Source organism: Bacillus rossius, chromosome 2, assembly GCF_032445375.1.
Source record: "Bacillus rossius redtenbacheri isolate Brsri chromosome 2, Brsri_v3, whole genome shotgun sequence".
In the NCBI taxonomy this organism is placed as follows: Eukaryota; Metazoa; Arthropoda; class Insecta; order Phasmatodea; family Bacillidae; genus Bacillus; species Bacillus rossius.
The window spans coordinates 117,602,963-117,617,071 of record NC_086331.1 but is presented as its reverse complement, the minus strand read 5'-3'; the positions used below and the strand labels follow the sequence as shown (position 1 = coordinate 117,617,071).

The following is a 14,109-nucleotide window of genomic DNA, read 5'->3' as shown; positions in this document are numbered from 1 at the left end:
TATACTTAGTTTGTAAAAGGGATCATTGTTTGCATGAAGCATAAAGGATACAAATAGTTAAATCTCTCCTATTGCATTGTACTTCCTAAATAACATTTTGGTTCATTTGCGCATTGAAAAAATTCTTTCAGAAGATGCTCAAGTTGTAGGTGTCAACAGTAACAGTCACGAGTTCTTCTGAATGTGCAAACAAATTACTGGCCTCTGGTAACAATCAAGTCAAACTGTTGAATTTCATTGAAACTTACATTTCTGGAATAAGTCCAGAAAATTTTTTAATTTCTGCATTTCATCTGAGAGGAGATTTTTTTTTCCCACAAATAAGTTTAGATATCTTGTCAGTGATGTTTTCAGGTGATATTATTATTAAATTTTCTAAGATTTAATAAGTGTGGAAAACTGGTTTATTTAACTTACAGTCTATTTCCACACAAACAATATTGATAATTTCAAAATATGATACGTACATACATGTCTTTGGCACTGTACCCATAGTGAGAATCAGTTGAATATTGACATGTAAAAGTCAGATGAGTACACTGTTTTGTGGCACATTACATCTAGGAATATCAACTTTGCTGGTTACTACACACAAAAAATTATCCAATTCCTCAGCTGCCAAAATGAATTTGACACAAGAGCAATTCACTAGTTTCTAGAAACACATCTGTTGGCTTGTTTTTATTTAGGAGTATTGCTGAACAGTCACAGGCCCACAGCAATGAACTTTAACAGAGTGGTGACCGGGGTCAGCATAAACCACCACTATACTAGGACTTCCTAGTGGGCCGACGGCAGGGCCTTGCCTCAGTGAGTATCTCCCGTCCGAGTATCTCCCATTTCCCTCTCATTGTTTATACTCAACCGGTGAGTTACTAAGCTAACAACTCCCCTTGTGCCGGAAATCAGCTTCTCTTGACACAATTTTTTGGTTTTACTTAATTTTTATGTTATTTTAGTTTATCTGATTTATCGAACTAATTTCTTTTTCTTTTTTCCAACTGTACCCTCTCACTCAAACTTTCCCTGACCAGTGTGCGTCGATATTCCCAGCGTCATGCGCTGACGATCCAGCAGTCACACGTTAATTCAGCATGGCTAATCCTTTTCTCTTCGCTCCTGATCACGGCTTGGATGCGATTCCTCTCCCTCACCGTGACTCCGGGCGAGATTCCTTCTCGGAGTTAATGCTCCCATCAGCCCCTACTGGAGCACCAGCCTCCTAAGATGTCGTCTGAACTAGGCAACTCTGGTCAGGCCTGGAGATCCTTTTCGCCACCAACAGAGCACATTGAAGAGGCTAAGTTTGTCAAGTTCCCACTATGCCAGCTCTTCCTCCCACACTCTCTTGCCCACCCTGTTTTTCACTGGTGTTCCTAGAACTAGGTGTTCGGAGCATTGACCCGTTAACTGTCTCTAAATCCAGTTCCCCTGCCAGTGGAACAAATCCATGCCCCCTAGCGCGCTGCTAGTGTCTCTCATACGAAACCTGTCGATCATCTGTAGTACTAAGACAGAGATAGTTCTTCCCTTCCCGCCAGGTAGTGTCTGTAGCCAGAGCCATCGGCTATCGGCCGGTCATGTGCGCCATCTGCCTGCAGTCTTGGGAACCATTGGGCGGTGCAGCTCAGGTCTCATTTTATTTGTGGGTCCCTACTATCTAAGGACCCATGGCCAATCAGAAGCTACTATCTCCTCCCATCTCCTTGCACCTTAACTATACGAGCACCAACTGGCTCATGGCTGTTACCTTCCAGTGCGCAAACGAGCTAGTCGCAGACTCTCCCCCCCATGACTCGGAATTCGTGGCTGCGCCGAGATACAGACAGATCACTGCCTGTGGCGAGATATAGTCGCTTTCGCATGGGAATACTATTCTCTTGTTGTCTTGTTTGCTTTTCTGTCTTGTAGTGATTTAACAAAGCCAGTCCGCAGGAGTACTTCATTTCTGTCCCGCGTGCCTGCCTCGGCCGTGCTAACTTCATCTTATATTCATCACTACCCACCAAATGGTAAGTGATAAGCTTTGTTTATTTTTTTTTATTTTAGCCTTTCTGACCCTCATCTTGGTGTCGCTGCCGGGTTGGTCGGCCTTCACTACGCGGTTTATCCATCATAAATTTCACAGCCGGCACAGAAACAATTTTATAAGAAAAACTAGGGAAACTAAATAATAGGATATTATAGCACCTATGTATTGGTTAAGTTAATATTATAAAAGTAAAGACTTAATGTCACTGCAGCCGGCTGACAGCTTAATTAAATATTACCATACCAGCTTTCTGTAAATTACACTTCGTAATTCCTGTGTGTAATGTCAAGTGTACTTTTATCGCCAACTCATGGCGATCTTTCCGTCAAATTTATTTAAACTCACATATTGTGCTTGCTGTAAAACTGTTGCAAGAAAAAGTGGTAATAATAGTAATAATATAATAAACCAGGGATCAAATCTAAACATTTGGTTGTTGTCACTTGCATAATTACCTCTCCCAGTGGATTACCACTAAAGAATTTTATTTCTGTACTGTATGTTCTCTTAAAACAGCATAATAGACCAAGCCAGTTAGTATAAGGTACACACTAACTCTGCAGTAGAAATTAAAGCTAAATTTATTTGTCACTAACTCTGGTCTGGCTCTGGTTTTTCTGCACACTACTGTGTTTCTTTTACATAGGCCAGCACATGCTTCCAGACCTTGTTTGTTATCAACAATAAGTTAGGATTAATTACACCCGAAGTCGAGGGTCACTCCTTCTGTGCTAGCGCAGTCTGCGTGTGGGTTTTTCTTAATCGTAGCTGTTAGGAGTGATGTAGGAATATTTATACTATATTCTATATTATTTTATAGTTGTTTTGCTGTGGCATGAGGGCGGCATACGTTCACTTAAGTTTGGAATATTTACTTGATTCTCTTTTCCTGTTTTTTTTCTAATTCAGTTTAGGCAGAGCTCTTTGTAAATTCTCATTTGGTAACCTTTTTGAGGATTTTACTCTGACTGTGGCATGCAGCATGTTCAGTTCAGGCATTCAGTTTTAGTTTGCCTTTGGTTCCACAGTAAAATTTTGCATTTTCTCATTTTAGGGTTTGGAAGTGTATTGTTGTATGTACTGTGACTATATTAGATTAGCTGTTTGCCATGCTCATAGAAAGCATTGCAGGGTCACGTGGCCAATGTTGCAAGTTTTATAGGCATGATTAATGTTTTCTGGAGCAAGTTTGTGTATTTTGTCGCTTACCAAACATAGCTGCACGAGGGCTTAGTGTTCCATTTAAATGTTTTTCTGACTGTTGATTCGCAACGGTATCCAACTGTAGATAAGCTATCAAGGTCATGGTTACACGTCATGAAATTGGTTGTGTTTCTCAAGTTTTTGTCTGTTTATTTATTCATGGTTTATGCTTATTCATTTACCTTAAAAAAAGAAAGAATTGTGTGTAAGCTCGTACAGGATGGTAATTGAATCATGGGCGTACGCAATTGCAAAGTGAGTAGCAGTTTTCCTTGAAATACGCTTTAGCTAGCTGCTTTTTGTGTCCTAAATATGAAGTAATGTGCTTCCGATTAGAAGTAAAACAGGTCTGTGCACTAAGTATTCTGTTTTGCAAAATTAACCTTTTTCTGCTTTTTTTTTCCTCTTTTATAGTATATCAGCATAAGACATTTAATAATTATTACTAGATAATGTAAGCATTTGTTTTTTCTTATATACCTTGTGTAACTTATGATTGTGCTATGAATACACTCTGTAAACACTGTTTAAGATAAGCCTTTTGGCCTTCCTGCATAAATTTCAATGTTTCCTTTTTGGACATTTACAAGCCATCACAGTTTTGTTTATGCTAGATGTACTTGATAATCAAACAATGTTTTAACAATGTAAATTCTGCTGTGTAAAGGCTTTCTGCTCCTATGTTTAAATTACAGCCATTTCTTAAACAAACTTTTCGGCTACTGTAAGTCTACATTATTACTAACATACAGTGTTATTTGAAAGATGTTAAGAAATAATTGCTAAGTAAAATAAATAATATGTGAAGTCAATCCTCTGGTTTTCATGATTTTTCATATTTTTCGCAGTAAGTACATTACAATGGTATGACAGGGGTTAGTGCATTGCATCGAGTCTTGAACCCGATTCTCACACACTACTTATTGTATCCATAACCATTTCACTAAGGATCGACAGACTTGTTCAAAAACTGAATAGATATTTTCAGCGATGATGATGTTTATCAAGTTTAGTTAATGATAGGATGCAGCGGCAACTTATGTTGTATTTGAAACATTTCGCTTGTACTTGCATAAAAAGAAAGCACAGCTATATAACAAAAGTAAACGGGAGAAGTGGAATTTCACTCCTGAAACCCTCTCTACACAAGTATGGATGACAATTTTCGTGCAGTTTTTACGTTGGAGTAAACAGTAACAGTCCTGTGATTTAGCCTGAATCGCTGCAAAGTCAGGATGTAGTTTTTTGATGAATTGATGGTTGTATCACTGACAAAAAAATATAGATTTGGATGACTCTGGTGAAGTTCCAGATTTTATTTAAATACAGACTCTGTTAAGCAATTTTTCAGTTTTTTATTTTATTTTTAGATTCCAATTTTTTTACTTTTTATGTACCTACAAAACAATCTTACAACCACGATGTTCTATGAAACTTCTTTATTTTACATTTTCTCTCATTTATTTTTTGTTTTATTTTATAGACAGCAGTGATTCAGATCTGGAAACCGACAGTGACAATATTACACCTTTACTTAGTATGTCTCGGGATGAGAGCCCAGCAAGGAAAATAGGATGAGTGACATTAGGGTTTTCACAGGTGTCAAGAGGTTCTAAACCAGATATTTTATTGGATGAATCTTGTGATGAGCTAGACTCTTGAGTACTTTGTGGATAGCGATATCCTAAAAAAATATGACAATACAAACCAATTTGCATGCCCAAAACAAATTTTAAAAGCTTCACTCTGAAGGTATACTTTCTCCCAAATAAAGATTACGGCAATGGAATACAGCAACCAACAGAAAAATAAAAACGTTTTATACCATTTTGTTGCACATATTCATAGCTGCCAGACCAGACATCAGGCATCACTGGACAAATGACCAATTTTTCCAGTGGTGTTTTTGTCCAAATTTCTTACAGTATGATTGTTTTTGTTGTTGTCATTGTTGTCATTGTTTCATCTGAATAACAATGACAGCACAAAAGCAAAAAAAAATGGAGAAGCTGATCATGTTCCACTATACAAAGTAAGGGCACAGTTGGATGTTTTGGAAAGAAAGTACAACCCTGAATTCTTATATTACATCAGACATTGAGAAATACAAAGTCATTAGTTACACCTAAAAAAATGAAGGAAACTACCTAATAATGTTGTCACATCCGAATGTGAATTAAACTTGCGTCCTGGCACAATTTGCTTTTGTTTATTCAGTTCTGCTGACAATCAAATGATGTTTCATGTTGTGATTGGCCGTTGACACTATTCTTTATATTGACGGTTAACAGCAGAAAGTTCCATCAACAAATCCTTATGTAAAAAGTATGTTGTATAAACTTTGTTCCTTTAGAAATGCATTTTTTTATTTAGTTGATACAATACGGATATTCATAATACAGTAGAACCTCGCATATCCGACATTCCCACAACCGACTCCTCCCGATATCCGACCTAGTGTCTGACTGTCGGTGATTCACACGCGCTTCCGGTTGGTGAGCCTGTTAGGCTTGAAGGAGTGACTCATCTACGATATGCTTTGTTTTCGTATCAAAAACTGTCAGTTCAGCCGTGAATCTTGATGTGTAATGTGCTCTGACTATAATCTTGTACAGTTCTGTGTTTGTTAACGTCAATACTGTTTGTGTTTTTCCCCATTATTTATTCACGACTACAGAATTTAAAGTGTGCAATACGTAGTGCTTTACGTGTGTGACATTGGCAACTCAAAAACGTAAACGTGTTTGTGTTTCTCTGCAACAAAAACTTGAGATTTTACAACGATTGGACCATGGAGAGTCTGTTATTAAATTAGCTTCTGAGTTGGGTGTAGGGGTGACTACGATAAAAGATTGGAAAAAAAACAGTAAAGATCTGGAAACGTACTCAACAACAGTTGAGACAGAAGATGCCTTAAAAAGTAGAAAAATGTTGAAAAAACCAAAACTTGAACTTGTCGATGAAGCATTATGGGTTTGGTTTTGTCAGGAAAGGCGCAAGGGAATACCATTGTCAGGCCCCATCGTAAAGGAAAAAGCCATAAAATTGCATGAAAAGCTGGGAGGTGATCTAGAAATATTTAGCGCTAGCGAAGGGTGGCTACGTAAATGGAAGTTGCGTCATGGCATACGACATCTTATTATTGCGGGGGAAAAACTCTCAGCTGATGATAATGCTGCTACAGAATTTGTAGCAACATTTGAGAAGTTGGTCACAGAACAGAAACTTGTACCCGAACAAGTGTACAATGTAGATGAAACAGGCCTAAATTACAAAATGCTTCCAAAAACCACTCTAGCTGCTAAAAATGAACCTGTGTTAGGAACAAAGCTGGCTAAAGACAGGCTCACAATTGCAAATTGTAGCAATGCCACGGGAAGCCACAAAATGCCGCTGTTCGTCATAGGAAAATCTAAGAAACCAAGAGCATTCAAAAATCTAAACATGGCAACACTTCCAGTTTTCTATCGGAATCAATCATCTGCTTGGATGGATGGCGATTTATTTAAGGAGTGGTTTTTTGGCGAATTTGTCCCCGCAGTAAAAAAACATTTAAAGTCTAAAAACTTACCTGCTCGTGCTGTTTTGCTGTTAGATAACGCTCCTAGTCACCCCTCTGAATGTGAATTAAATAAAGGAAACATCAAGGCTTTATTTTTACCGCCCCATGTTACACCTTTAATACAACCTATGGATCAGGGCGTCATCGAGTTGTTAAAGAGAAGATACAGAAGAAAATATGTCGGCTCTCTGCTGGACAAAACAGAAGGAGGTAACCTTTTTGAGGCGATGAAACGTTTCAACATAAAAGACGCAATCTACACCGTTGCTGCAGCCTGGGACGAAATTAATCAAACTACCCTTCAGAAGGCTTGGAAAAAGATTTGGCCATCATTGAAACAAGAAGAACCTGAGACAGAAGCACAAGTTGAGACAGACAACACAGAAGTATTACAAAATTTACAAGTGTTTCAGCATGATCTCCAGATGAATGATGTAGAAGAGTGGTTTGTTGAAGCTGATGTTTCGGAAGACACCAATGAAGAACTAAATGATGACGAAATTATCGCTGTTGTGCAGAACAAAGCTGTGAAAGAAGATATCGACTCGGATGAAGACGAAACCACCGGTGACAACGTAGTGAGTCATTCTGCTGCTAAGGACGCCTTCGAAGTTGCGCTGAAATACATTGAGCAACATCCAAATGCAAACCCAATGGACGTATTGTGGGCAAAAAAGTGGAGGGACACTTCTGCAAAGTCAATATTGACAAAATTAAAACAAAAGTCCATTAATGAATTCTTTAAATAAGGTATGCTTAGATTTTATTGATCTCATTTAATTTAAAAACAGTAAATGTTTGAAATATATACAGCAACATTTTTATAAGTACATACTTTACAATAAAGTTGTATTACATACAGTACGATATAGCTGTTTTTCCATCTGAGAAAGTAGTTTTTTTTTTGCTCCTCCCGATATCCGACCTTTTGGCCGTTCCGACCATGGCCTGGTCCCGTCATGGTCGGATATGCGAGGTTCTACTGTACAATGAAAATGGTAATGGAAATACCTTTTTAATGTTCAGTAAGTTTAATTCTCTTTAGGTATATCCTAAAAACCAAAACGTATTTCATTACTAACATTATGCATGAAAAGAGTGAGTAAATAGAGTATACAGATGTTTAGGACAAGTTTTGGGTTACCACCAAAAATTAAATTACAACATCAGGTGACCAATTTTAAAATAAGTAAAAGTTGTTGGACTGTTGAAACAAAAGTTTCTGAAAACCAAACCAACACTTATAAGATTTGAAAATATAATTTAACATATAAAAATAGTTCAAAATATTTTCTTCATGGTTTAATATGCAATTAATAGTATATTATTAAAAAATATATTGATTCTTCTAGCCATTCAATTTTACCAGAAGAGTCAAAACAGTAATATTTGCCAGAAGATTATAAAAAAATCGTTATCACATATTTGTAGGTCATTTAATTTTCAAAATCTTCTAAAATGAGTGTTAAGTCACTGCATACCTAAAGTAAGTTTCAGTTAAAGAATGTTATCTTTCTGTGGTAAATTACATAGTTTTATTAAAATTACAGTCAATTTGAACAAACTTTTAATCCTACTAAAGTACAATTTTACAACTATTGCATATTGAAATATAACCTCAAATGAATCAAGTACCAGTGATATTGAGCAAATACACAACATAACCTCAAATAGAGCAAGGTGGCACAGCGAGGGCCTGGCTTCAGTTTGGTCGTCCTGTTTTCGGTTTTTCATGGTTTTCCAAAATCACTCCAGGCATGTGTTGGGATGGTTCCTCACTATGGAGACCATCACCAGTTTCTATTTCACCATCCATGTTCAGTGTTTATCGTCTAATAACTTCACAGTCGACAAGAAGTTAATCCCAAACAAAACTTAATTCAAAAAAGTGCAACATCAACTATGTCGAGAATGACACCATGTTTGTTTAGAATGTTAGAATGTTTTGATTAGCCTAGTAATGAAAAAATTCTTGAGAAAAATAATAATTTACTATAAGAAAATTAATCAATGGTTATAGCTAACCATACATTAAAAAAATGCTTTCCTGGACTTAATTTTTAAGCAGAACTTATTTACAGCAAAAATAGACATTGTGAAACCAAACCTAAGACCAGTATAAAAAATTCATGAAAAGTACACAAGTTTAAAATACCTTTACAGTGTCAAGCCAGAAATAAATGAAGGGCAAACGTTTAAAAATATTTATATAGCCTACAATGTTTGCAATTCTTTTTTATTGCAACACTACCAAAGTGACATTCAAAATTTCTCCCAAACATTTTCAAATTTACGTGCTAAATGTATGTACACACATGTGTACACATGCTTATATACAAACCAAATGTATAATGTTAATTCAAACATGTCTATTTAAATATTATTTAAAAATCATAGCTGTCATTTAAAATGCCTTGGTTTTGATGGACATAACACATTAATTCACACAATAAAAAAAATGAGTACTTAATTGTATTGCAAACATACCTTTTGGTTGTGCTGCCATTCTGCTCTGAGTAGGTAGTGGATGTTTGTCATAGTTAGGGTCTTCAACCTCTTGACACCTATATGATAAATTTCTCAGCACACACACACAGTTTTCCACACTCTTGTTGCCGATATTGGATTTGTCAATGGCAGATCTTACCACATACAACAGTGAGTCCACCAAACCTTCACACTCCCTAAGCTTTTTTCTTGCATATTCTCCAGCAGAACTGACATTCCTAAAAGAAAGGATCATAAACATTAAAATGTAAAAATTGTTATCAAAAAAGTTAATGAGAGCTCAAATAAACTGGAAACTTATTTCATTTGTACAGCAATTCACAGCAATTATTTTTTCTTCATAAAATGCAGAGAGATGCTGAGTGATCCCTGATAAAACTCTTAACTTTCAAACAAGCAAGCCAAAGTATATATACATGCAGCAGTGGCAGACAACATAATATTAAATATAGTAATAAATTTTCTTCTCCCTATTTTCTTTGCTTTTGCCTCACCTTGCTCCAACTCAAAAGAAGTTTACACTACATAAATGTTGGGTATCCAAATTACATTTCACAATTTATATGGCTTTTTTTTTCTGTCGCTGTCACGTTATCAGTTTCTATCTGGGATTCTAAGTGATCGAGATTGCAAACGTATCTCACTCAGGTTTCAAAGGTTGCAGATTTATTCCCAATCCTCTAAAAAATAACTTAAATTTATGAGAAATGAGATGGTAGCCACATGGTTCAGTCTACATAATTACCTTGAAAGCCCCATTCCCACAAATCTTTGTGCATAATCGAGCAATTAAAACCATATCTTTACCTCTCTTACAGTTTTTGTTTGCTGTATCTCACTTAGTATTTTTCTGTTCCTATTTCTAAATGCTATAATATATATGTATATATCCTTCCAAGAATGTTGTGCAAATGAGGCATAGCACTAGAGATGACACATTGTTGCATACAATCAAACATTGTAAATAATGTTTGATACAATCCAATATTGCCTCAATAAGCAAGGCTCTGAGATAGCATGCAGCCCAGCTATAGGGAACATTTTTGTGACAAACAAAGAAATTGTTTAGATTCTGAATGTGTAAATACGTACACACATTATTTCAGTAAAAATATGAATTGTTGAATGTTTCTCTAAACAAGTTTCTGTGTGTTTTTCATATTGTATTATTTTATTCCTTGTGCTTGAGACTTAAAATCAGATGCGGGGTGAATCCAAGGCATTATTCTAGAATATATTTCAAGTTTTGGATTTCAGAAAAATAGGATTCAACCCATCACCGATTTAAAAGCCTCATGAAAACACAAAATGAGACTTCTGTAAAACTGTGTTTCATCCATGGTGTAGTCTAAAAAATTAAATAGTGTCAGCTGTACAAAAAGATATTAAAAAAAAAGGAAAATAAATTTAACCTGCAAGACAGCCAACATAACATGTTCAAAATTTTCCCCATATTTCTTTAGTATGGCTATGAACCTACACCACTAGTGCAAAAACATAAAAGATATCTTGTAAATAACATATGAAGTACAAAAAATGCTATGCTACAATACAAGTCATACTTGGTAAGGGTGTCTGAAAATTGAGAAAAAAATAATTATTTTTACTGATTAAATTTTTTTAGCAGATCTTTATGACCTAACGAAACTTATTTGCTACATTACAATCTGGCATATATGGGGCTATATTAACTATCTATTAAGTAAACTACAGCTACATGTACATAGTAACACTAAAACAGTAATATTATGTTTGTATAAAATCCTAACTATATGACATTTAAAACAACAAACCCATATTAAGAATGACAATTTGAGCAGGTGCACAAGTCTTTCACTGAAACCATTAATATAAATGATTTATAAAATTTCATAAGTTTATACTTTTTACAATTAGTTACAATGAATTCCCTTTATAATGCCTTCTCCCCCCTTTTACACTAACAATTTAACATAGTGTATAAAAATGTTGGTCCCTTTATGTGTAAACATAAATCAATGTGCATATTATTACATAACGAACAAATTTATGTCACATAAGAAATATTTAACAAAGTTTTTTAACAGATAGACATAACTGTTGAATTTTCTTACTCATTTACAAAGAAACTATAAACATTCAGCTTGTTTACAAGATTTACTGAGATTTTTTTTCCACTTAAAATTAGGGTTACCAACAACATAGGCATAGACTGCAACAGGCAGTTATGGAGGGAGAGTTAGGAACCAAAAGATGCCATCTTGGTTTCAAAGGTTTTTATTCTATCTGATTTTCTTTTAACTATGAGTTCTAGATTACAAACTATGTAAAAACTTCTCAAAGCACTTTTTAAATTTTAAAATGTCTTCATTATGTCTTCCAAGAAAGATAAATTACAGAGAATATTCATTTACTGTTTTGATAATCTTCACTGTACTACAGTTTCAAGAGGTCAGACTCTGTGATGTTAACAAACATTTTTTTTCTTTTTTTATTTACTGAAACTAACCTTAAAGTAACCAAATGACAGTCTATTTAAAAAAAAAAGATTGACTATTATCCAGTGCTTTAAAACATAAATGAGTTCTCAAAAATATATAAATAAAGAATGTGTATTTTTTTTACGTATTCCTTGAAGGACTCTGCGATCATGAGCAAAAAAACATGTCACTATTAATACTGCCACAAAATTGGAAGTCCTTGAAGCTATCGACTACTTTAAGAAGAAATGTTACTTGGCAAAAAGTTTCAATATTGCTCCGATGACACAATTATAAATGAATAGTTTGTTTCCTCTCATATAATTTTACTGAAAATTTTCCATATTTACGTCACTTTTAAACACACGCACGCACACACGCATGCACGCACACATGCATGAACACACACACAAAAACACATACACACACAAAAACACATACACACACAAAAACACACACACACACACACACTGTATTTAACATTTGCATGTTTGAAATATATGTAAACCAACCAGTTGTAACATATCAACAATTTCAATAAATGCCTCAATAAGGTACAGTAAGTCCTCGGTTTACGTCGGGGTTACGTTCCTGAAAACCGCGACGTAAATAGAAACGACGCAAACAGTGGCGAGGCGTGAGGTTTACATGAGGGGAAGCCACAACTAAGTTCACATCAAAACTAGATGGGGGGGGGGGGGGGGGTCCGGGGGCCCTCCCCCGAGAAAATATGGATTTCAAGGTACAAAATGGTGCTATTTAAGTAGTTTTCTTAACTGAACATTGACTATTCCACAGGTAGACAAATTGACATTTTTTTTTAAAAATAAATTATTTAAAAAAAAAATAATGTTTGACTTACATTATTCTGATAGTAAAATACCTACTCTACATTACTTATATACTAAGTGGGAGTGTAGTATCATCAATATCTGGTACAAAATATATAAACAGACAACACATGGCAAAGTACTTAAAATAAAGAGAAGAACCTCATAAAAATGTACTAGAATAGTAAAAATTAAATCTTGGTATTTTTCGTACCAACACAAAAGAAATTATCTTCATACGTGATCAGAAACTCTGTTAACTGGTACGTGTACCAAGAAACTGGCACGTCAATCATTCCTGAAACGCCACGATTTTTTTTCCTAGCCTAAATTATTCTAAGTGTGTAAGGGGAGGGTTCAGGTTAGGGGAGGACCTAAGTGTGTCTCAGGCCGAAGCCTATAGCCTACACTCTACCATGCGGGTTTTTAACCATGCGGGGATCAATTAACATGCATTAAGCAAGCAGGTAACTACTGGACAAGAGGGAAGAAGGGTCCAGGTAAGAAGAGTTGGAGGGGCTGAAAAATCAACCATGCTGGAGTTGGGTGCTTGGGCCTTGCGACCCGCATTTAAATGTTGGGTACTCCTGGGTTATTATTAACCAGGGGCGGGCGACTTCACTCGTCAGCCCAGCCCAGCTGTCCAGGCAGCCACAGTTAAACCAGATGTGGGCAGACGAGCCAGTAAACCGGCTCGAACTGCGGGCGCACGGGGCGAAAGGCAGCCTGACATTGTGCCATCTTCATCTTCCATCTTCCAGTCAACAGCCAACAACCTTTCAAGCCAGGGTGGGGGTAAGTCGTTCAGGCGAATTAAGTATCTTGCGAGTCGGACCCTCTTGTCCTCCAAAATCCCGGGACGGTTGAAGGTCGCGCCGCCCAGGCTACCACTGGCTCCAACAGGGCGCCGCCATCTCTTCCTTCAGAGTTACGATGCTGTTCAGTTCCGTTGCGCGCGCGGCAGTTCACAGCTCCGCAATTTCCAGCCCGCAGTTCGTCTACACTTCGCATCCAGGGCACATCGAGCTCCCCTGCGGTGCCTTCGCCGACGGAACTGCTTTCTGCCACGCGCCGAGCTGCATTCAGGCTACCTTTCACCCCGATAGCCGTAATAACGACTCCACAGGCCGGCCATTGGTCTGCGGACTGCTATTGGTTATTCACATTCACCCCAGAGAGATTGCAACTCTCGAGCTGGGATACCATATCCGCCACCCGCGGGACGCGGTCAGTAGCAGTTGGCACTGCTAGGCCGCCTCCCGTACGCCCACAAATCCTCCATGCACTGCCAGCCAACAGCCCGCGAGAGAGATGCGCGCTTCCCGAGAGACGACCGCCGACTGAAACGTGACCTCGCCACCTGCCCTGCCGAACTCTAGCGGACATAGCCGAAGCAGTCGGCGGAAGAATTCCACCATCTGCTTCAGCCATGTTCGCTTCAGTTCGGCAAGAAAGCGCTACCTTCGTAGCTTCTACCACGTGTTTTTACAGCCAATCCCCTCCCTGAACCTTTGT

The 14,109-nt window shown here is 37.1% G+C and overlaps 1 protein-coding gene across 8 annotated transcripts in view; it reads right to left on the bottom strand.

The window, feature by feature from the left end:
* The window catches only part of LOC134529677 (catenin delta-2), a 124,460-nt gene that overhangs the window by 48,570 nt on the left and 61,781 nt on the right, over nt 1–14,109 (bottom strand). For all 8 annotated transcript variants that reach the window (XM_063364026.1, XM_063364022.1, XM_063364019.1 and 5 more), the window contains one exon: nt 9,285–9,523. In XM_063364026.1, coding sequence (XP_063220096.1) covers nt 9,285–9,523 — 239 coding nt within the window. The remainder of the gene's footprint in view (nt 1–9,284; nt 9,524–14,109) is intronic.